Raw genomic sequence first — 24,918 nt, 5'->3', positions numbered from 1 at the left:
GTTGCTCCATAAGTTTCGGGCTTTTTTCCGCCATGCCCTTTCCCGATCCTTTCACTTTTCCTCTTCAGGACTCCCTGCTTACCGATTACGTTCCGTATGTGCGGCATCTGTGCAACGTATATCTGTGCAAACGGGATCGAGCGCGATCACGTCCCCGTCGTGGAGAACGTTGCTTTCACGACTTTCAAACATTCAACCGGTCATCGGTCTTCCAGTGAAAGTAACCCGGAGAGGATGCGATCTTTCGATGGTGGTGACCGTGATCTCGCGGCATTACTCTCGACTGTCGGGACAGGCCGGCCGATTTTTGCAGCCGCCTTCATGACCGTTCGACCATGGAAATGGCGCGCGTTTCCGACGAAGACTTTAACGGCCATCGCGCATGTATATTATTAGATACCCGTGGACGCCGGCGATTGCAAGAAGACCGTGTGAACGATTAGACAGCTATGCGGCGATGTGATAATTGCAATGGAAACTCATGATTACTGTCAGAACGATTAATATATGTTGCATATAAATCTTGGAACTCCCACGCACACAAATGTCATTTAATTATAAAATATATCGCAGAATTGGCGAATTATTTGTATAAATTAGTTGTGGAAATTAGTGGTTAAGTTAATAAAGAAAAAAAATTTCTAGCTTTTATTATTTACTATTTTAAATTACTCACTAAATTACTTAAATTAATTGAACTGATAATAATTACAGAAATATCTTTTCTTCTTTTGTTATTGAAATAATTATGTAACAATTTCTATATATATTTCTATATACACATTTATTTTTTACACATTTAATATGTGCTCCTGTATCATATTTTATAATTTTATTTTATAGTTAAATAATTGTCAGATATACGCGCGATGTACATGGTAATAATATATCGGAATGAATATTCCTCGTCCTTTACACACTGATAAAACGGAAATATATGCATGATAAATATTTTAAAAATTATTCTATCGCGAAAATAATCGCAATATTTTCAACTGGCATATTGGAATTTCGGAAATCGTCAGTGCTTCATGCAGGGGCACTATTATACCATCTTAGTAAGCTTCTTAATAACCAATATTATAAATAACATGACATAAATAACCTAGGTATATATAAATGATGTGAACAAAATACTCGACGAAAGTCACTCGAGGCGTCTATAATATTTCGCAAACACAAAGTCATGCTCAAACAAAGAAAAAGTAAAAGCTATTGTAACGTTAGAATAAGCATTCCTCGCACGTAACTTTGGATCACTCTCTCATGCTTAACAATCTAACACAATCATCTGATCTTATCTCTTTCATTAGCTTCTACCTTTCATAATTAGATTTCTGAAACAGATAGAAGTCTCTTTAATAATTAATTTACAACACCTAATTAATCAGATACCTACTTAATTAATTTGCAGTATTAATCGATCGGTCATTCGCAAATGTAAAACACTATTCACACGAGAGAGTGTGAATTGTCATAACGAGGACATTGAAACGAGGAAAGGAAAGATCATGATATTCGATGAGCTTCGAAAAAAATCTTAAGCGACATTGCAATCAGAAGTACTCCGGCAAAAAACGAAAATCACGCATGAATGCCATTACAACGCGTGCACCAGGATTACGCAGAATCGAAATCTCCCAGAGTCAATGTAGAATCGTGCCGAGTTCAGACCTTGACGTCTCGAGGACGTCGTGCGAGAGTCACCCCCGTGTTCCGGTTGATCATCCGTAGCAATTAACGTAATTAATATCGTGTGATACATCACGCCGTGTCTTCGAGAAGCAGAAAAGAAAAGACAGTGAAGAGAAAGAGAGACAAGAATCAATCTCGTCTAAATCGCATTAAAATCGGGTTTCGCAGGCCCGAGAGACGCCATCCCAATCGACCCTCTTCACCGCGCGAAGGCCTATCCGTGGAAATTCGGGGCAAAGGCCCGCGCCGGAACGACCGTGTTCGCGCCAGCAAACTGTGGCAGCTGCGGATAGGATGACGCGGCGGTGTGAATCGGCATCGTGCGGAAGTCGTGGGTCGTGGGATCGCCTTGATCCTCCCGCACGGCGTAGCCCTGCTTCGACTGGGCCTGAAGACCAGCGAGCCAATCGGCTCCGCCGGTCGGTCCACCGGCAAAGCCGGTACCGACGAGGCCGCCAGTCGGGAAACGACCCACCGCTTGCAGTGGCTGGTGAATCGGTGCCGAGGCGACGAAGCTGGCTGCCCCGTTGGTACCAGCCGACAGCACGCTCGGCCAGGTCTTCGTGAGCTCCTCCAGCTTTCTTTGGTATTCGTCCAGGGAAACAGTGTCCCGCAGCACGATGCCTTCCTTGTTTCCGGCGATGGTGGCCGGCGGTATACCGGCCGGCAGTATCACGGCGCCGGAAGTACCGGTCACGTGACCGTACGCCGCTGGAGGAGCGTCTTTAGGCAGAAAGACCTCGGTGCCTTTCGCCGACGGAGGATCCTCGCGTTCGGCGCCGCTGGCGCCAAGGGCCTGCTGGTTCCTCAGGGTGAGGTCCTTCTCGATGGAGCGCGCGGCGTAGTACTTGCCGGCAGTGTCTTTGAGGCTGTCGCTGCGTGTGGCGCTCTCCATGTCGGAAAAGAACGAGTCCACGTGCGGTCCCTCGTAAGACTGCGTCGCGGTCGCCGATGCCGCGTATTCCTGACCTACCGACGTGAAACCGGTCGGCGTGAAGTCCGGACCGACAGGTTGACGAGCGTAAGTGCCGGCATATCTACGGATAGAGATGGAAAATGTGAGTAAAACAGATTGCGCTAATAAGAACTGGATGGAAACTAGAGTGAACGATGGACATTGGTGAACCAGTAACCGGAGACCGGTCGGCAGTGGGACACCTGGTAACGCGGTGGCTGATGATGGGATCATTAAATGCCTCGCTAAACTACCAGCGATCTCTCTCGTCATTTCTTCGCCGCATAAAAGTGAATGGAAGTCACTTGAGTTTTTTCTTTTCTCTAAACCACGAGATAGCAACAGCTCTAAAACAATTTTCGATAAAATAGAAAAATAGATCTTGGTAGAAATTTTGAATAAGTCAAAATGAGCTCATCGAATATCTTGATCTTTTAAAAAAAGAATTTTTATATCATAGATACTAAAGCAGTAAATTATAAAAATTACTTGGAGAGAGAGATAGAATTCTGAGGGAGAGGAAAGACGAGGGATACATGCTTTCATTGTGCGTATTGTGATGCGAAATTATGAAAATGAAAATAATAAAAGCGTTGATGAAGAAGAATAAAAATTCAGATATACCTATCTTGCACGAACGGCAGACTGCTGCTCTTGAGGTTGTCGTACGGGATGTATCCCTTGCCGAAGGAAATGCCGTGACTGACGTCTTTGCTGTACGGTATATGCACGTGATTCACAGATTCATGGCCTTGATCGAAATCATCACCTCCGTGCGGATACGGCAACGGGCGGAACGGTTTTTTGCTAGTATAGTAACGAGTTGAAAGAGCACTACCGTAGTACGGGGGATGATGGAAATCATTGCTGCCATAAGGCGATTTCTTGTGAGGAGGGGGTCGCCATGGTGTCGCAGGACTGCGTCTTATCTGACGGGGTACAACGAGCACCACTTTCCTGAAACCGGAAGAAACACAGTCGAACGTTCTGCTACTGAGATCTTTATCGAGCTCATGACCTAAATTTGCCAAACTCGACAAATTTTTTAAAGTTGAAGAATATAAGGAATCGAATCTAATGCTGCTCGGAATTGCAAAGAACTTTATCGTACTTTCACAACGTACGTTTACGTTTCCGCAAAAACCACACGATCTACATTCCGCGGTATTCATGTTCCACTTCGAGGATCTTCTCGGATTAAAAGAAAAAAGTTGCCTATTCGTCGTAGGCATGGTGAAAGGAGTCCCGTTTTTCGATCAAAGATAGATTGTGCAAATCGTTACTATTGTCTACGTATTTGATGAAAACAATTATATATTATAAAAGTATGAAAAATTTATAAGATATATTTTCTAGTATGCAATCTTTAACTTTTGATGTTTTGAAAAAGAATTCTCAAATGTTACAAAATAGTTTTTACTTTGCAATCATTTCGTAATTTCTCATGATATGCTACTATTAATATATTAATATATTAATTTTATATATATATATATAAATTACTAATATATATAATATATTAATATATTAATAATAAACTTTTCTGAGCTATTTTTATATTTGTATTTTAGAAAATAAAGATTACAAGCTTACGAATTTCTCAAGAATTTCTCTAACTGTTTAGCATGTAATCTCTGTTCTTAATTCGAATTTAAAAGGATCTGAGGACTACTGCTCCCGGCGATGGATGAAGACTTACTCCTGCAAGTAGCCGCCAACTTTCGACCATTTCCGCTATTAATCTAACAAAATCACCTAGCCTTAATTAAGCACATTATGGGTACTCACGCGTGAATTAGAAGAGGCTCGCTGATCGCCAGCAGCAGAACGCAGAGGGCCTGCGAACATTAATTAGAACTGATTAGCAGTCGTTTTAACGGTAACGAGCGTCGAATGCGTGGTAAACATAGTGTCTGTCGAGTTGACAGACGGACTTTCACGGCCAGTCACGAAAGTTTCAGCCGCATGCATGTGTGCAATTCGCGTCTGCGAGTTACGCACGCCGATTCCGACACGCCACAGTTGTCATTAGTTTTTGATTTACGGTCGGGTGCTGGTAATTATCTGAATCTAAACCGTGGGCCGCGCGCGATTCACGCTGTTATCAGTCTCGCCCCTTCGTTCTCAGTTTTATTGATAAGTATGATTTAGGACTGTCGCACGATGAAAGTTAAATGCCGCAGCCAGATCCCTTCCCCCGAGCCGCGTGTGTCATTGCGGGCGGAAAATTCGAGCAATCTTGTTACGTTTTTTCATGTCATGTCCTCTTTGCCGTTTTAATGACAACTTTCTTCCCCGACGTCCAATTTCTGTACGGATATTCCGGAATCGTAAGAATAAAATTAGAACAAACGTGTGCGCGTTCTAGTTTATAATGATACATGGACAGACGCATGACTAAATTATTAATGTGTTTCTAATTGAGATATAAGCCTTAATCGATCTATAAAGTATCGTAATCAATCAGCATCACTCAAGTCATCATTCAAAAATCAACTTCCTTCACCCAGACACATTACTCGATGTTATTCTTGATTATAACCGACCCCGATATAGTTCCTAATCAAGAATCTCATTATCAACAAACGAGAAATGCAACCTTACACATCTCCAAATGAAAAAAATTTATTTAATCACTCGACGAGATCAATTGGCACCGAAGAAAAACGATGAACCTCGCGGACTTTCGAACCTCTTGAAAACTCTCACTCACCAAGCATCGCATCCTGCCGGCCCTTGGATTGCTCGCTCGATCGTTTAACAAGCCTGATAACGTGCTCCTATGCAACCCTGAGTCCCGTCACAGGCGAGTTGTCGAGATTCCAGTATCAACAGCAAAAGGGTGGTCTTCAGACTGCGTCGGGTTGCTGATCGACCAACAGATCCGATGAAGCCCAAGAAGTCCGCTCGTTCCCAAAGTGTGAAGAAGTGTGGTCCGGTTCGGCGTGCGCTCGCTCGCCGATCCAGATGTATTGCGGTTACCCGCTCTACGCCTCTTCGCTTTTATACAAGATAAAAAGAGCATGGAACGCGCGTGCTCGGCCGTCTCCCACCGTGGAAATCCGTCCGCGCTGTTGGGCGTGCTCGCCGCGCCGGATGAAAATGGAAAACGACCGGGTGCGAGGATCGCGGGATCTCCGCCGTTCGATGTAACCGGGGGTCCGTCGGTGGATTTTTGTCCAGGGAGAAATCGGCGCTTTCTTCGCTAGGGTCGAAGCAAGTGCTCCGCGCGTGCCAATGGGCGTACTCGCGGTATCGTCGTTTAAACGTGGTGCCTCCTCGTCGGGGTTCCCCCAATGATGATCCGAGAGTCCGGTCCGGCGACTGTCTCCGGCGATCCTCTCTATCGGTTTCTCAGAGATGAAGACAAAACGACCGATAGGATGCAATAAGATACGACACGCTGAACGGAAGCGTTTGCCGATCGAAAGTTGAATTGGATTGCTCCGGATCAGACAGAAAGTTGATGGTTCTTATCGCGTGGCGGAATTGTCGTAGGATTGTCGAGCATTGTAGTATCTAAATGACAATGTAAAGAAATAAAACGGTTTTTTGCCCAAAGTCGGATGCGAGACGAGCGTTTCTTCATGACGGTCATAGTGATCGCCAAAGCTTGACCAAAAGAAAGCGAAAGAAGCGATTTTAGAGATAATCGTTGAAATGGCTTAGGCGTTCTTTACGTTTCATGATCTTTACGCAAGCGCGAAAGATCACGAAAATAAATTACTGTGTAACCGAGTCGAAGTAGAAGAATAGTAAAGGAGAGGCGTGAAATGAAGAGACGAGGTATATTTCAATTAATAAGTCGTGCTCCAGAAAGCGCATTCAAAAGTAGAGCCGCATATGAGAATATTATCCTCATGCAGATTTTACGCGAGCATATAAATTGAGTAGCGAAATGATCTTGCAAAGTGGTCGAACGAAAGTGTGCGAATTCTCATCGTCAATCGCTTGAGATGGGACGGAGATGTGGTAATGCGTCTGCATAAGCCGCGCCCAGCGCGTTTACTTTCCAAAATGGGAATAACAAGAGAACGCAACTTCTCCGTCGATCCCACGGAAAGAGTGTTCTACATTTTCTAAGCTGCGCCTCTCCGACAGACGATCGATTCCCTCAGTTCTGCACCCGACTGCGAGGCGTTGCTAGAATAGCTTCGATATGCAAAGGAAACGTTTGCACCCGAAAGGCAAAACGAATCTTCGTAAGACGATAATAGTAGTATTTACAACGCAGACATAGTATAAATTTGTTCTTTACGCAATGCAATTTAACGTGTAGAATGCTGTTCCGAACGCCGCACAAATATTATGCAAGGAACGTAAATAGATCGTAACAGAAGAGATGAAGAAGTCTGTGATTATCGAGCATATCGCTGATAATGTGTATTACAAAATTAAATGCCCATTCAAATTATTGCTTCACGTACCATTGCACCCGCGAACGGTTGAATCATCGGCTTGATTCGTCCGCCGATAATCCGACGCTTTCTTTCGATTCCTCTAATTGCATCAGTCATTGCGTTTCGCGATTGCGAAGATTCATATCTTCAACAAACAGAACGGATTATTCGCAAGTTAATTGCGAGTTGCGAGCGCGAACTTGTAAACCTTGAAATTGATTTAATCCCATTGTTTTGACGCGATAAAATAATAAAATAAAAATTTCACTCCTGACGAAGAAGATGAGCATGTTTTCATGTCTTGCTCGGCGTTACGGTCCAGATATATGAATCCTTTCTCGGCGTGCCGGGACGCCAACGACTAACGTCAATTAGCTTATTCACGCGATGGACTTTCTTGCACCGAATTCAAGATCGAGTTTCCATCGCCATCATCCTTCAATCGAGGCTGGACAACGTCTGGTTTCTAGGTAGCAAACTATCTCTTGAAAAGCAACCGTAACAAGAAAACCTCTTGGCAACAGCTTGAAAATATCCATTAGTTTTTTCGAGCGCATGCATATTATTATTAATTTTTGAAAAATATATGTAGATCGGTCTCAACATATATTTGTATCTATTTCTATCAGAGAAGAGCAAAATCTAATTGAACAATAACAAGGAAAGAAATTTTCCTTGAATCTTGACAAGTTTTCACTTTTACGATATTTCTTCTTTTTGCGTCTGGCTTTTAAGATAATCACGCAGAATTACGCGCAGTCTAAACTGACAATCTCACGAACGATCCAGAGCGGTGGATTCTTGTGTAATAAATGCAATGCCTACGAGAGATTAGCAATGAAATGCAGTTTTTTCGTGTCTGCAGCTCCTGCACACAACGAGTGCTACGAGTCAGTGCACTCATGACACGTACCTGAAGATTAATAACCATACAGCTTGCAATTTTTAGCTGTTCTTAGTCACGCTTTCAACTAAATGATTTAGTAGTTATCTATGAAGTTGCATTTTTCATTCTTAGAAAACGCTAATAGACTCTTAATATGGACGTACGAAATCGCTTTTGAATACACTATACTAAATATTGGAGACGTGCTTAATACATTCTACATGCATACGTCGCACATGAGACGAATTAAATATATCTGCGATATTTATATTTATATTATCATACATTAATTATAACGTTGACAATACCTTTACTGATCACAAGCCTAATTATGGCAAGCTAAACTATGTTTAAGTTAAACGCTTCCTTCTCGTCGACGCACTCATGCGATATTGTGAAATATCGCGTTTTGGTTTTAATTCCTGGTCTTGCGGTTTTGATTCTTGTTGGTTTTATGGAAAACGCTCACTACTTATTTCTATTATTTTACAGCGCATGAACAGACATGAAAATAGATTATCACTTCCTGGTAACGGCACGATTATGAGGCTTCAACTGGGGCGTCTATCAACGAAGGTCAATAACTTGTAAGATCAATCATTAAATATGCTGTACAGCGCACTTTCTCAAATGCTACGTTGCATTATTCGGTGAATATGAGCGAATTGTACAGTACCTCCTTACTTATTTGATATTTGAAAGCAAATATGAAAAACGTGGATGTATTTTATTATCCGCATAAAACAGAAATAAAAAAACGTATGTCTACGTGATTAAATAGAAAAAATATAAATTAAAATTGAAATTCTTCGTTTAAAAGAAAGTTCTTTTCTAAACTTCGTTTAAATTCAATTTGAATTTTAAAGTAAAAACTTTCAAATTTTCATCAAATTAGATCTAAATTTGCGGATTAAACTTTATAATGTTGTTATCATCAATTCCACAAAATCGTTTTCTTTCATTTTTTTAATCCTATATAATTATAATATTATAATTTTGTACAAATATCATAAGATTGTTTTTATAATCGTACTTAATAATTATAATTCCTATCATCGGTGGAAATATGCAACTATCGACTCGCTATCGATTTTTCTTAACTTCTGAACATGCTTTGGAATGAAAATTTTCTCTGAAATGAAAATTTCGAAACATTTATTCGAAGTTTCACCATCAAATATCAGTCATCTAATCTAACTAATCGATTTCCCGTTCTTTTCGATTATTTTTGCTTGAATGGTAGTTAAAGTTAACCGGCCGTTTATGGGTGGCGGAACGGTGAAACCGACTTGAAACGGCACCATTCGACATTCGTCTAAATGCCCGGGCCCACGCATTTTCCCAAGGCGACGTACGCCAATCTAAGACGGATCGAAACGTAACACCCCGTACATTCACTCCGACCCTGGCCGGATTGGATTCCATCAGTAGAGAGTTCACTGTCACGGTCTCTTGCGAGCCGTAAGGAAAAGGATAAGGCCGTATCGCGTGTTACTCGTTTTTGTTTTCGCTCGAGCACCGCGGCGGCGTCTCGCGTACCACACAACTTACACACGGTGTAATTTGCTCCTGCTACGTTTTACGAGATCACTCCGAGATCGGTTTCCCTTTCTCCGGGTGCGTTCCGCGAAAATACTCGCGCGAACACTCGAGGGAGTGAACGGGCTCGCGCGGTCATCGCCTCTCGCGGGCCTCTTTCTGGTTTGCCTCATTATCAGCTCCATTTCGCCCACCTCTTCGGCAACGTACAAGGAGAACATGCTCTTCTTCCGTGATTAGCTTCCGTAATTCCGTAATTAGTGCAGGATCATCGATATTGATGATCTCGATATCAAGACGGCCAGATTCTTGCATAAATATCTTATTTATTGTGTGGGATTTCGCTTATAACGTGTTTTTAGAAAAATCGCATTGGAAAGAAATTGGATTTTAATCTTGTGTTCAATCTGAAAGTCTTATAATGCTTGCTTTCTGCTTTTCTTTGAAATCTAATATTAAATCAATTTCCGGGGTTTTGTCTCAAGATATATATATATATATATATATATATATATATATATATATCTGTAAACAGCGACAATAAACTCTTTACTTGAGCTCATTTGTATATGTATTGTTGTGTACATTGTTGTACATTTAACAGACTTTCCTTCTATTGTGTGAAAAATTAATGCGATCATTTTTCGGAGCAATTTAGCAATAACGTGTGATGACACGATGTGAAGAAGTAAATTAAGAAACCGCGCATCCAGGGAAAGTATGAGAGTAGATCATAGAAGTAACTACTTCCTAGCATTCTGAGCAGAAACCAGCAGGAGGGAATCAGCAAGTGACTTTATAATTTAGACACTGATTTTCACCTTCGATCCTATTTACAGACCTGCGTCTGCAAATTAAGGAAATAACATTGAGGTGAATATGATTACTATGAAACTTTGACACGATGACAAATAAATATGTTGTTAGTAGCCACGTGAAAATTGTACGATGAATGATGGAAACATTCTTGAATATTCTCGTGTGCGTGTACAATGTCTGTCACGTTTTGATGCCACGCGACGCTAATTTCTCTGAAATAACACATGAGACACAAGATACTGTAACTTTAAGGGGATGCTGGAGCTGCTAGTGAACTATTTTTTCACTATAGCGATGGTAATTGCAGTTTCGAAAATTCTCTTTATTGCTAGTGCAGAATAAAAAATCCTTTTCCACAAATGAAGTATAGATAGAAAGAAAGTCCGCTCTACAGGACTTTATACTCAAAATGGAAAAAAGTTAAAAACTTGCATTTATCTTTTCTAACTTTTTTCCATTTTGAATATAAAGTCCTGTAGAGCGGGCTTTCTTTCTATCTATACTTCATTTGTGGAAAAGGATTTTTTATTCTGCACAAGCAATGAAGAGAATTTTCGAAACTGCAATTACCATCGCTATAGTGAAAAAATAGTTCACTAGCAACTCCAGCATCCCCTTAAGGGGAAAAAAGTTAAAAACTTGCATTTGTCTTTTCTAACTTTTTTCCATTTTGAATATAAAGTCCTGTAGAGCGGACTTTCTTTCTATCTATACTTCATTTGTGGAAAAGGATTTTTTATTCTGCACAAGCGATAAAGAGAATTTTCGAAACTGCAATTACCATCGCTATAGTGAAAAAATAGTTCACTAGCAACTCCAGCATCCCCTTAAGGGGAAAAAAGTTAAAAACTTGCATTTGTCTTTTCTAACTTTTTTCCATTTTGAATATAAAGTCCTGTAGAGTGGACTTTCTTACTATCTATACTTCATTTGTGGAAAAGGATTTTTTATTCTGCACAAGCGATAAAGAGAATTTTCGAAACTGCAATTACCATCGCTATAGTGAAAAAATAGTTCACTAGCAACTCCAGCATCCCCTTAAGGGGAAAAAAGTTAAAAACTTGCATTTGTCTTTTCTAACTTTTTTCCATTTTGAATATAAAGTCCTGTAGAGCGGACTTTCTTTCTATCTATACTTCATTTGTGGAAAAGGATTTTTTATTCTGCACAAGCAATGAAGAGAATTTTCGAAACTGCAATTACCATCGCTATAGTGAAAAAATAGTTCACTAGCAACTCCAGCATCCCCTTAAGGGGAAAAAAGTTAAAAACTTGCATTTGTCTTTTCTAACTTTTTTCCATTTTGAATATAAAGTCCTGTAGAGTGGACTTTCTTTCTATCTATACTTCATTTGTGGAAAAGGATTTTTTATTCTGCACAAGCAATGAAGAGAATTTTCGAAACTGCAATTACCATCGCTATAGTGAAAAAATAGTTCACTAGCAACTCCAGCATCCCCTTAAGGGGAAAAAAGTTAAAAACTTGCATTTGTCTTTTCTAACTTTTTTCCATTTTGAATATAAAGTCCTGTAGAGTGGACTTTCTTACTATCTATACTTCATTTGTGGAAAAGGATTTTTTATTCTGCACAAGCGATAAAGAGAATTTTCGAAACTGCAATTACCATCGCTATAGTGAAAAAATAGTTCACTAGCAACTCCAGCATCCCCTTAAGGGGAAAAAAGTTAAAAACTTGCATTTGTCTTTTCTAACTTTTTTCCATTTTGAATATAAAGTCCTGTAGAGCGGACTTTCTTTCTATCTATACTTCATTTGTGGAAAAGGATTTTTTATTCTGCACAAGCAATGAAGAGAATTTTCGAAACTGCAATTACCATCGCTATAGTGAAAAAATAGTTCACTAGCAACTCCAGCATCCCCTTAAGGGGAAAAAAGTTAAAAACTTGCATTTGTCTTTTCTAACTTTTTTCCATTTTGAATATAAAGTCCTGTAGAGCGGACTTTCTTTCTATCTATACTTCATTTGTGGAAAAGGATTTTTTATTCTGCACAAGCAATGAAGAGAATTTTCGAAACTGCAATTACCATCGCTATAGTGAAAAAATAGTTCACTAGCAACTCCAGCATCCCCTTAAGGGGAAAAAAGTTAAAAACTTGCATTTGTCTTTTCTAACTTTTTTCCATTTTGAATATAAAGTCCTGTAGAGTGGACTTTCTTTCTATCTATACTTCATTTGTGGAAAAGGATTTTTTATTCTGCACAAGCAATGAAGAGAATTTTCGAAACTGCAATTACCATCGCTATAGTGAAAAAATAGTTCACTAGCAACTCCAGCATCCCCTTAAGGGGAAAAAAGTTAAAAACTTGCATTTGTCTTTTCTAACTTTTTTCCATTTTGAATATAAAGTCCTGTAGAGCGGACTTTCTTTCTATCTATACTTCATTTGTGGAAAAGGATTTTTTATTCTGCGCAAGCAATGAAGAGAATTTTCGAAACTGCAATTACCATCGCTACAGTGAAAAAATAGTTCACTAGCAACTCCAGCATCCCCTTAAGACACAAGATACCGTAATTTCTAATATTCACGGTTCTGATACGTGATTACGATCCACGACATAAAAATGTACGCACGTGCTGTTGGTAGCTCGGCAGGTAGCTTGGCAGGTAGCAGCAATTCCGTCAAAAGGAATGCAAGAGAAATATAGACGAGACTACCATCTTATCTATCAACTAAGCAGTCTCAGAAGTCCCGCCATTCGCAGTTGAATGAAAATTAAGCAACTGGCGGTTAAATAATCGGCGTCGATTATTCTACCTTTATTTCGAACGCTATACTATCCAGTGAAAGCTGTACTATCTTTTGGCAATTTGTCATTGCGATTATTTTGCGCAATGTTTATTGCTATCATTAACATCCGGTATCACAAATATCCGCTATATTCCGCAATTACGGAGTACCGCTACCAAGAGAGGAGAACATGCCAAGCGAGCCTTCCTCTCGCGCGCGGGCACGAAAGACTAGTGAAACGAACGGACGATTGGTGCGGCCCGGCCGTCGTAGCCGCGCGCTATTACGATTACGATCTTGATCTTGGCCGTTCACCCGGCAGTCCGCCTTTCATTAAAAGGAGGAACGGCCGCCGGCGGATCTCTTATCGAAAAAGAAGGAAATGCACAAAGGAAGCGAGAGAGGCGGCACGAGGGAGGAAGGCGCGCCGTTCCCTCCTTCCGTCGTTGCTCGCGATCGGTGACTTTTTGCCATGGGATGGCCATTGGGCGACTCCTTTCACGTGCGCACTGCGCACAGGTGGCAAAAGGACTCCCTTTCATTCTTATCCGGCTTCTCTATCACGTACGTGTGTATAAAAGCGGCACGCGTATTCACGGTGGTCGTCAGAATCAGAACCGCCGCCGTACTTGAACAAGAAGGAACAACCCCACGTGGTGCTTCCTCGTTGGTCACCAACCTTGCTGTTATCTTACTGGTTTTTTCTTCATCGCTTCGGCAGAAGCAACCCCTTGTTCCACCCAGCGGAACGATGAGAAGACGACGCGAGACGGCCATGCCGAGCCTTTTCCTGGTAAGTTCTTCGATGAATCATGAAAAATTACACGCATCACGGTTTGTACGGTTAACGAGATAGCGAAAGTCAGTGATAATCAAAGCTTTCAGAGTCAAACTGAAAGAATTCCTGCAAAATTTTATTCTTTTGGATAATGTTCAGATTACTACAGATACAACGGTTGTCCCAATTGCGAAACTATTATCAAACGAAACAAGTCACAGACTTGTCAAGCGCTGCAAAAAGACTTTTCACTTTTCGTTGACGGTACCGTTGAAATGAGACATTAATCTTGCACGCAACTTCTCATTAATCAGTTTTCATTATTTTCAGCCGAGTCTTCTCCTAGTCGTCTCACTATTTAGCTTGGCCAGCGCGGGTGGACACGGCGGACAGTGAGTATACAAAAACTCATCAGGCAAATTATGTAAACGATCGAAGGAACTTTACCAACAAGCAGCCTTCGTAGCTCGCGAATCGGAGGTATTTTCCACGTCTTCTTCCTTTTTTTTAGCAAGCATGTGGTAATTCATGTGCCGTACAAGATCAAGACCATTCACCACACGCACACGATCACGAAGCACATACACCACGGCGGCGGCGGCGGCGACAAGTACGAGGTACTCGGATATACCGTGGGTCACCCCATCGATTTAGGAGGTCACGGCGGCGGAGGCGGTTTTGGCGGACACGATTTCGGTGGCGGCGGCGGCGGTGGAGGACACGACTTTGGCGGACACGATTTCGGCGGCGGCGGCGGCGGCGGCGGTGGCGGCGGGGGACATGACTTCGGCGGATACGATTTCGGTGGCGGCGGCGGTGGCGGCGGGGGACATGACTTCGGGGGTGGCGGTGGTGGCCATATCGAGATCAGCGGTGGTGGCGGTGGTGGATTCGGGGGCGGAGGTCACGAGGACTGGTCGGGTCGTTAAGTAATAGTCCTCTTGCGTACAGTCGATAGTTTTCCGAAAATCGCGCTAAAAACAGCTTTAAAATAATCGGGATGTAGTGACCTTCCGAAGCGTATGATATACACATTTCCCGCAGTTGTCCATTCCACTGATAACGTCACTTGATAATTAGCAATCATTATTGCGACTATCGATCTTTATACAAATCAGTTCTATTTTGACACTTGCACGTAAGTAATATAAATAATGATATCTCTTTTCTGTTAGACAATTTTTTAAACATTTCGATGTAATCTTTTAAAGATTAATTAATGAGTTTCGTCTGCTCGAGAATTGCGTGACGTTGCAATTACAGACAGAATTTTGCATAGAAATACCCGCGAAATTGAATCTGCGTATTTCGACAATTTTAACGTCACAAAACGGATTTTTATAAATGGAAAGACAATATGATGCGGTTATAAGACACTTACGATGCACTTTTGCAATAACCTGTCTCAAGAAGAAAAGTTAGCATTCGCGGACGTATGTTTCAAAGAGTTGGACGCTCCCACGCACGGCACTTTGGCGTACATCGGTACAATGAACGACTCGATTTCTTTTCTTGTTTCTTACAATGCAAGTATTTGTGTAACAATGTGTCGACAGTGACATCGTGCCGATGACGCGTTTAGCATCAAAATTGCGACTGAAATTATACGTGTAATTATAGGTGTATTTACAGAATGCCCATCGACCCTTCGTCACTTTTGCCTCCTGATGAGCGTCTCGTCGAATGTCTTCTGTTTTTATCTCTAGTCTGAGTCACTTAAATCTTGTGAAATACTCGACACATTCTTTGAGCACAATGTGTACATACTGTTATTTGTTTTTTTACTCCTGTAATGTGTTGTTTTTTATATTACGTTTTTTTATGTACGTTATAATACATAATGAATAAATTATATACGTTTTTATGAACTTCTGACAATTTCTTAATCTTAAAAATAATTTATACTTAAGTTTGCGATGCATTTTAGGATTGAAATTATACTTAACATTTTTCTTAAATATATTAATTATATATTTCTCAAAATTTCCTTGATAACTTCAAAATATCTGATATAATGGAATGTTATATATATATATATCTCTCTTTCTCCTGTTACTTGTTTGCAGAACGCTTCTAAGTATAACGGATAGCATACCAACAGGCGTCGCGACGCGTCGCTGTGTTGAGAATATGTATGCTTGTTTCTAGAAACCTAATGTAAAATTATTCGCATCAATATCTAAAAAACTTATTTTTGAAAAAGAATGTTAACAAAATTCTAACTACATACACAAAAACAAGCTCAAGAAGCAAAGAGTAGCAAGACAAAGTTATTCTTAAAAGTAACATGTATGTATCTAAAATAAGACAAAAACTGCATATGAGAAAACAATCGCCATGTCATTCGCGATTATGTCAGGTTGCAATCCGGAAGGAATGTTCTCGTGCGGAAGCAACATTCTACCGCGCAACTCACGGTAGAACACGAGAACGCTGGAGGCGACGATAAGCAGACTGATCGTTAAGCATAATGATTGCAAATGAAGCTAATACTCATGAATGAGGATTTCATTGCCGCGTCGATGTACTCCCTATCATCAGTCTCGCGAGACGCCAAAGGCGAAACCTCGCACCTATTCTATCCATTCGTGATAATCACTTCCGACCGCTTTTGAATCAGTAGCGCTGTTTACAATATTAATTATCTATATGCGTTGCAATACTGATTATCTCATCGATATTGTCGATCATCGATTCATTAGATTCATATCGTGTCTATAATACTTCATGAATGTTCTATCTATTCATGACAATCATCTCCGATCGCTCTCGAATCAGCAGCGCTGTGAGTTTGCAATAGTAATTATCAATGTAATAATCACAATTGTACCAATTATAATAAAAATTAAAATAGCAATCCTGTTAATATTATAGGATTCATTATATCCATATCGCGCTTGTAATACCTCATGAATGTATTAAATACCCGAATACATTCCGAACGCATTAAAGGCGTGTCCATCGAACGCATAATAATACGTCTCTTAGTTAGCTAATTCCAGAATCATTTAATTACCTCGAGATTGCCTCAACCGTCATGACTTAATGCTCATTATTACCATCATTACCAGTCGGTTAACGACTCATTAAACAAATCAGCATCATCAGCATGATCTGTTCTCGCGTGAGCCTTACGCTTGCGAGCCAAGCGTTCCAGAAGACGAGTGCTTCTCTGCCTCGAACTTGCGCTCGTTGTCGCGTCGATATTCCGCGTCGTCGACGAAGTAACGACCTGCATGCGTCTTCTCCTTCGACTCGTTCGCGTACTCCTCCACCGAATGATCGCCCTCTTCGTGCTTTTCGTCATAGAACTTGGTCAGGTCGCCCGAGTAGATGTGTCCGCTCGCGGATTCGCCACCTTTTTGGTAGCCCTCCTCGTACGCGTGCATGTACGGCTCGATGCCATTATGATCAGTCTCACGTACGTCTTCCTGCACCGCATACTGCGGTGGATACGAGTATCCCATCATTCCGTCGCCGTGTCGACCCCTCAGATAATTCGGCTTGTCTTCGTGTTGCAAGCCGGGCGAGTAGGCATCCCTATGATGGGGAACAAAGGGTTTCTTGCTCCCTGGAGTTGCCTTCTTGTCGTTATTCTTGCTGCGATCTGCATGATCCTTAGACAATGCGTTCCCCGATTCGGCGTCGTGATCGCTGTGGTAGCCGTAGGTGCTCCAGGAACTCCAATTCTCGTCATGGCTCTCCTTGTGATAGGTCTTCGGCGCCTCTTCCTTGGGTTTAGGCTTGGGCCTCTTTGGTACCGAGATACCCGGCTTATGCAGGTGTATGAACACCGTCTTTGTGTGCACCTCATGATTGATGATCTCTGGCACATGTATCTTGAAGTGTATGCTGTTAAACAGAATTACGACGGTTTTAAAAGGGAATAAAAATCCAGTGAGTCTGTAACAAGCTTCCTGACAAAGAAAGCCTCGCGATTATTAATACGGTACGTCACAGCTCTAATTCGAGACAGAGCTCGTTAGAGCTGAGGAATAATTTTAAGGCGCGTTAGAGAACGTGAGAGGCTATGCCGGATTAATTATCCTCCTGCGACAATGCGTAATGCGAGAAAAATGAGCAGGCGCGTTCCTTAAGGGGGGAGCCTGCTTTAGAACGCTGAAAATAAGGTATATTTTACGAATTGTTTTTGGAGAAACTATACAGCGGATCATTATAAAACTTTGATGCATTTATTAGTACATGTTTAAAGATAAACAAAATTATTTTTTGATTTGAATATATCGCCTGTAGAGGTCGTCCTGGAGGCATCTTAGTGCAGCTGGCATTGTAAATTGGTGAGCATTCTCCTGCCTCCAAATTTCATCCAAACTGAAAAATTGAAATATTTTCTCGTTATTTATGAATTCCCATCGTCGATGAACCTTTAATATTCATAAAAACATTAAGTTAAACAATTATTTTTGCGTGAAAAAGTTCAAAAACTTTGCCAAAAAATCGTACTTTTGTGTTCTAAGCTCCACCATTTTGGCACTTTTCAACTTTTTTCTTCTCTCTTTGGTTAATCGACGATGGGAATTCATAAATAACGAGAACATGTTTCAATTTTTCAGTTTAGACGAAATTTGGAGGCAGGAGAATGCTCAACAATTTGCAATGCCGGCGACGCGGCTGCACTAAGATTTCTCCAGGACGACCTCTACGAGCGATATATTCAAATCAAAAAATAATTTTGTTTATCTTTAAACATGTACTAATAAATGCATCAGAGTTTTATAATGATCCGTTGTATAGTTTCTCCAAAAACAATTCGTAAAATATACCTTATTTTCAGCGTTCTAAAGCAGGGGGAGAGCCTGCTTTAGAACGTTGCAAATAAGGTATAATTTTACGAATTTTTTTGGAGAAACTATACAGCGGATCATTATAAAACTCTGATGCATTTATTAGTACATGTTTAAAGATAAAAAAATTATTTTTTGATTTGAATATATCGCCTGTAGAGGTCGTCCTGGAGGCATCTTAGTGCAGCCGGCATTGTAAATTGGTGAGCATTCTCCTGCCTCCAAATTTCATCCAAACTGAAAAATTGAAATATTTTCTCGTTATTTATGAATTCCCATCGTCGATGAACCAAAGAGAGAAGAAAAAAGTTGAAAAGTGCCAAAATGGTGGAGCTTAGAACACAAAAGTACGATTTTTTGGCAAAGTTTTTGAACTTTTTCACGCAAAAATAATTGTTTAACTTAATGTTTTTATGAATATTAAAGGTTCATCGACGATGGGAATTCATAAATAACGAGAAAATATTTCAATTTTTCAGTTTGGATGAAATTTGGAGGCAGGAGAATGCTCACCAATTTACAATGCCAGCTGCACTAAGATGCCTCCAGGACGACCTCTACAGGCGATATATTCAAATCAAAAAATAATTTTTTTATCTTTAAACATGTACTAATAAATGCATCAGAGTTTTATAATGATCCGCTGTATAGTTTCTCCAAAAAAATTCGTAAAATTATACCTTATTTGCAACGTTCTAAAGCAGGCTCTCCCCCTGCTTTAGAACGCTGAAAATAAGGTATATTTTACGAATTGTTTTTGGAGAAACTATACAGCGGATCATTATAAAACTCTGATGCATTTATTAGTACATGTTTAAAGATAAACAAAATTATTTTTTGATTTGAATATATCGCTCGTAGAGGTCGTCCTGGAGAAATCTTAGTGCAGCCGCGTCGCCGGCATTGCAAATTGTTGAGCATTCTCCTGCCTCCAAATTTCGTCTAAACTGAAAAATTGAAATATCTTCTCGTTATTTATGAATTCCCATCGTCGATGAACCAAAGAGAGAAGAAAAAAGTTGAAAAGGGAATTCATAAATAACGAGAATATATTTCAATTTTTCAGTTTGGACGAAATTTGGAGGCAGGAGAATGCTCAACAATTTGCAATGCCGGCGACGCGGCTGCACTAAGATTTCTCCAGGACGACCTCTACGAGCGATATATTCAAATCAAAAAATAATTTTGTTTATCTTTAAACATGTACTAATAAATGCATCAGAGTTTTATAATGATCCGCTGTATAGTTTCTCCAAAACCAATTCGTAAAATATACCTTATTTTCAGCGTTCTAAAGCAGAGGCTCCCCCCTTAATCTGACATCGATGCGACCGAGAGCGAGCGTGGTGACTGTAATTTTACGTCGAAAAAGCATAAAACTGTTACGACCACATTTTACGCGAACCAGATGCGATTTTAAACGGCCTGCGAATTAGATGATTTTAATGACACAGTGACTGCTATTATACTTACTGCTCTTTGCTGGCGCTTCCGCCGCTCAGCACGTCACTCGACAGCATGAGGAAGAGACTGACGATGAGCCTCTGAAACATAAAATCAGTTGTTACACTTGGCTCACCTGTAACGTCTACATCTACTGCGTTTCCGGAGCTAATCGACGTTCACGCTCGTTGATCACGATTAACCGTTGCGGTATAGCTCCTGATCTACGATCGATGATCTAATGATTGCAAGCGGATGCTCGCATGCGTAATTCTGAACTCGTACACCGTTAAAAATTGTGCGTCCATATGTTAAAATTTTCTTGTGTTGCCATGTTTTGATTACTACTTCAATGTAAAATTAACATACAACTGATATGTTATTATTTTTATAACAATTTTATATGTTAACTTCATAACTTAACATTTTGTGTATGTCTCTTAGAAATGGAATATTATTTGAAATGCTTGTAACACAATAATTTTAAACAATCAACATGTCACAAAGTCAGTTTAACATTCTAAAAGAAGTTAAAGTAAATCTTCAAATAATCATGAACTTTGACATATAAAATAATCAAATTTACTAAAATTAAATGTTTCTATCAAAAATAATTTAAGTTGAAATAATTACTATCATGTGTTAATATAACAAAAAGTAAATGTTCATATTGTATGAACGAAAATGTTCTATCAACTTTTCTGATGAGTTATTGTAACTTCTCTTCCATGTAGTTTTCAATTACTTTGTATGTTATTTTTACATCACACTTAAAGTTACAATAACAAAAATAAATGTAAAATATTGTGTTAATTACTTAACATTTCTAGTTTGTCAAGAAGTAACATATGACGAATGAGTTACTTTAACTTAAAATTTAGAGTGGACTTTCTGGGACATGCAAAAAATGTTAAAATTAACATTTTATTTTTTACTGTGTAGTATTCGAATTGCCGGTTACAGTAATCAGTATGTTTGATAATAGATACTTGATACAAGGCATCTGGAACTCAATATTTGGTACTTCGGAGCAGCCGTGCAGAAACGTTTAAAAATAAACGTTTCGGAATCTCGCGTTTACTTGGATACCGTATTGCGTGCACATGTAAATGTAAAACTTGAACTTTCACTCTCGATCGCGAAGAATGTGCGATATGAATAAGTAAATACGAATATAATTAATCCTGCACATTCCCGCACGCGTGAGTACACGCGTGGCTTTCGTCTGCTTCGTCGGTATTTTGTTAATTGCCATTCATTACCATGATAATTTATTTCGAATCGTTGCACAACTGATCGCCACGAACGCGATTATCGATAGTCAATCGTCGTTTGACATTGTCCACAACGGATCGCCGTTTATATGCCATTTTCTTCTCATCGAAGCGAATCCCGTGGTGTCGCGATGCAGTTCACGGCTGTTGATCACTTTCGCTTGATTCCTTCCTTCGATACGCTTCATCCACCGATTCATAACTGATGCTGTTTTATAAAAAAATTACGAGGTCAATAAACCGCGAAAATGTCAGTTCAGGCCAAGTTCAGTGTCACGGTGGAATGACTTGTTTTGCCTGCTTTTGACACTTTCACTTTCAAAGGACAGAAAAATCCGAAAGATTTAACAATTAGAACGCATTTGCAAAATCAAATAGAATTTCAGAAATCGTTTAATATTGTTAAATATTTATTTCACAGTATGATAAGAACGCATTGTTATAATTTTCAGTTAAAATTATTTAAAATAAGAATATCAAGAATATTCGTGTACTTGAATTATCAAATTTATAAGAAGAAATTATAAATACAAGTGTAGAAAGACGAAAATGGAATTTTAATAAAATATACCAGAGTGACTTCTCTCAAAATGATTATATTTTAATGTTAAAAATAAAAAGAATTTATTCATTCATATGCTGAATGTTATTCATTTACAATGGTCTAAGGTTATTGGAAGAAATATTAATTAATATTTATTTGTTATTTATATTTATAGATAAACGTGATAATATTACATATATATATATATTACATATATAATGTTACTTAATATAAAATAAGAAAGCGACAAAGAGCTAAGTGAGTCGGTACTTAATTACTATATAATACTATGACTTTTTTGTGGATTTGCTCCACTCGTATAAATAATAACTATAATATTACAATCTAGAAAAGTACGCATTATCGATAATCGTCGTCGTGTTCATCCTCATTCTCGTGTTTTGCTTTACGATAATCCGGCGGAATTATCTTGTAAATCGTATGTGTGTGTTTCACACTTTTCACCCGATAGGGAACGTGTATCACCACTTTCTTCCTGAAAATAACAATATAAAATGCAAACTTTTATATAAAATGTCCCTTTATTTTTATTCAAATTTATTTGCAATCGAATGCTTACGATTCAGTCGGTTCATGTAATAATAATAGGAGAAGTATCAGGCACATAATACTGCACTGCAACAAACAAAATATCGTTACGTTAGTTTAGTCACGTTATTAAATAAACAACTTCGATTAAATAAAAGATTAAAGCACCACACACAACATTAAGTTAAACATATTACATTCGATAATAAATAAAAGAACCGAGTTATGCACAACAGATCGGATTAATTAGATTCTTAATTTGAGGAAATTTAATTAAAACTTAAATCTGAGATGTTATAGCGAACGTGCCTTACCAGAAACCTGCAGTTCATTGTGAGAAAACAATTGTCGTTGTGCTCGCTCCGGCTCCACAAATATTTTCTTGTAGTGCTTCGACTAATCGCTAGGTATCTTCTGTGCGCCGACCAGCCATAAAGCGAACGTTTATATAGCGCAATCCGCAAGAAACGCATCGTTAAGCAAAGTATTCCGCGAGACTCCGCCCAGCATGCACAGGATTCAGTACTATCACTTGCGATTACTATTCGCGAATATTGCGATGCACATCCTTCTGCTCCGGATTTTTATTCTAGAAATTTTCGCAATTAGCAGTTAATCTAGGAACGCAAAATCATCGTTTTCACGTAGGTCTAATCTGTCATTTAAAAATTTGCATTAACTCGCCAAGTGACAACGTACTTCACCGTGATTATTTTATTCGATTAATCTGCTGGGTGATTTAAAGATAGTGATTTTAGTGTGTCGCGTGGATTCTCACGAGATGTACGTGAAAATTGTGTAAAAACTCCAAGCAGTTTTCCGAACAAGCGCGAGAAATTTCAGGAATCTGCGAAATCTCCAGCGATAAAGCGAATATCGAGAGGAGACACGTCTTTTTTCGGAGATTATAGCATCTTCAGGGATACAAACAGCACAAACGGGGGACTATTTCGTTTAATTAAATGCGACACGTGCAGGAGCCAATTAAAAGTGAAATCGACTGAAAAAGAGGAGAAAGAAACGTTCAGAATCGTGCATGTACATACGCGTTTCTGCGATCAGCGATGCGATGCACATTTTCCAGTGTCGATTCCGACCATAGTAAAAGAAAAACGAATGAAGAAATGGCGAAGATCGCCGCAGCGTGACCGCTCGGATCGTGATCGCGATCGTTAATTTCACGCATTGATCTCCGAGGAATGGAAAACCATTTGATAATCAATGCAAGGGCCGTTCCTTGAAAAGCGCGTCGCTTATCATTCGCTCTTTACTTCGTCGATAAATCTCTGTGACACGTTCGACATGTGGCGATTCGAATCGGAGTTTTATCCAAAAAGTGCATTACTATTTTATTTTATTTTTACTATTTTATTTTATTATCCATTTTACTCCGATTTATTCTCCAAACCTCCAAAAATTTGCAAAGCTACTGTTAATTTCGAAATTTAATGTAATTTCTAACAGAATGATTATATCTCTCGTATATGAACTTCTTCTAATAATTGCAAACATTAAACATGACTTGTAACTTCCGGATCTTAATTGATATATTTTCGTGGCAACATTTTCGCCGGCAATTAAACATGATACTTTTCGACAAGAGCACGCTTCGTCGCATACTCATGGCGTTTTTTATAACGGATCTTTTTCTCGCCTACTTTCATCGTGAAGATGTTAACATTTAAGCACTCATATTTAACATTATACTGTATTATAAATGTATCTAAAACGTACATCAGAGCTTTCTAATATTGCACGTCACATCTTGAGTGGATCTCTAATTACAGTATAATAACAATAACAGCCAACATGGCCCGTATTACTTTCCCAATCGTCATGCAAAATGTAACTTGCTACAATTAAAGCAATTAGAAACAAGCCGAATATAAAATATTATTTACTTACTATAAATATCAAAGATCGACAGATAACTTAAAAATATATGGTACAAGGATCTCTTGGCTGTCTTTATTTTTATGTACAACTTAAAAATAGTACAATAATATACAAGATGTGTGTATACAGAAAAAGCGATAAAACTTCGAAAAATGATATTAGTTAATAGCATTAGATAACTTAATATACATAAGAGATAACTCCCACATAACTATGGCTATGCCTTTCGTCTGAATTCGATGATTATTTTGTTCATATCATGGCAAAACTTTATTCTTCATTTAACTTTAACATTTATAAGATTTATTTAATCGATAAAAAATAATTGCTTTACTCGTTAAATGAAGCGTAATTTTATTAAAGAATTCGTAAATAAAATAAAAGACAATTTTGCAGTAGCCTGCATATATGAGTGAAAAACGCAGTGAGAGATAAGTAATGATATAATTATTTACAACGAATTCAGTAAAAACGCGACAAGTTTCGTGTAATTCCGATATATATATATATATATATATATATATATATAAAATCATTACACGGTTCCTTTTAAATCGTGAAACATTTGTCCCTGATGAAAAGC

At 39.1% G+C, this 24,918-nt stretch overlaps 4 protein-coding genes across 4 annotated transcripts; 1 reads left to right on the top strand and 3 right to left on the bottom strand.

The window, feature by feature from the left end:
• Positions 1–835: 835 nt before the first annotated feature.
• LOC105279471 lies at positions 836–5,764 on the bottom strand. The gene is made up of 4 exons (XM_011339276.3): positions 5,364–5,764; positions 4,439–4,488; positions 3,275–3,607; positions 836–2,732 (listed from the first exon to the last, which is right to left on the bottom strand). The coding sequence occupies exons 1-4, from the start codon at positions 5,373–5,375 to the stop codon at positions 1,910–1,912; spliced, it is 1,218 nt and encodes a 405-aa protein (XP_011337578.1). The 5' UTR covers positions 5,376–5,764; the 3' UTR covers positions 836–1,909.
• Positions 5,765–13,614: 7,850 nt separating this feature from the next.
• LOC113562605 (acanthoscurrin-2-like) lies at positions 13,615–16,681 on the top strand. The gene is made up of 3 exons (XM_026972437.1): positions 13,615–13,839; positions 14,155–14,216; positions 14,336–16,681. Exons 1-3 carry the CDS (start codon positions 13,798–13,800, stop codon positions 14,751–14,753), a joined length of 522 nt encoding a protein of 173 aa, XP_026828238.1. The 5' UTR covers positions 13,615–13,797; the 3' UTR covers positions 14,754–16,681.
• Positions 16,682–16,719: 38 nt separating this feature from the next.
• LOC113562664 lies at positions 16,720–20,182 on the bottom strand. Its single transcript, XM_026972662.1, has 3 exons — positions 20,103–20,182; positions 20,035–20,054; positions 16,720–17,755 (listed from the first exon to the last, which is right to left on the bottom strand). Exons 1-3 carry the CDS (start codon positions 20,180–20,182, stop codon positions 16,956–16,958), a joined length of 900 nt encoding a protein of 299 aa, XP_026828463.1. The 3' UTR covers positions 16,720–16,955.
• A 773-nt stretch (positions 20,183–20,955) lies between these two features.
• LOC113562608 lies at positions 20,956–22,538 on the bottom strand (the record flags this gene model as incomplete). Its single annotated transcript, XM_026972441.1, has 2 exons — positions 20,956–22,386; positions 22,471–22,538. Coding segments are annotated over 2 exons (204 nt in total), but the record flags the coding sequence as incomplete, so codon positions are not given.
• Between the last annotated feature and the right edge of the window lie 2,380 nt (positions 22,539–24,918).

Source organism: Ooceraea biroi, chromosome 9 (genome assembly GCF_003672135.1).
Source record: "Ooceraea biroi isolate clonal line C1 chromosome 9, Obir_v5.4, whole genome shotgun sequence".
Classification (NCBI taxonomy): Eukaryota; Metazoa; Arthropoda; class Insecta; order Hymenoptera; family Formicidae; genus Ooceraea; species Ooceraea biroi.
The sequence above is the reverse complement of the archived record's forward strand: the minus strand, read 5'-3'. Positions and strand labels throughout refer to the sequence as shown.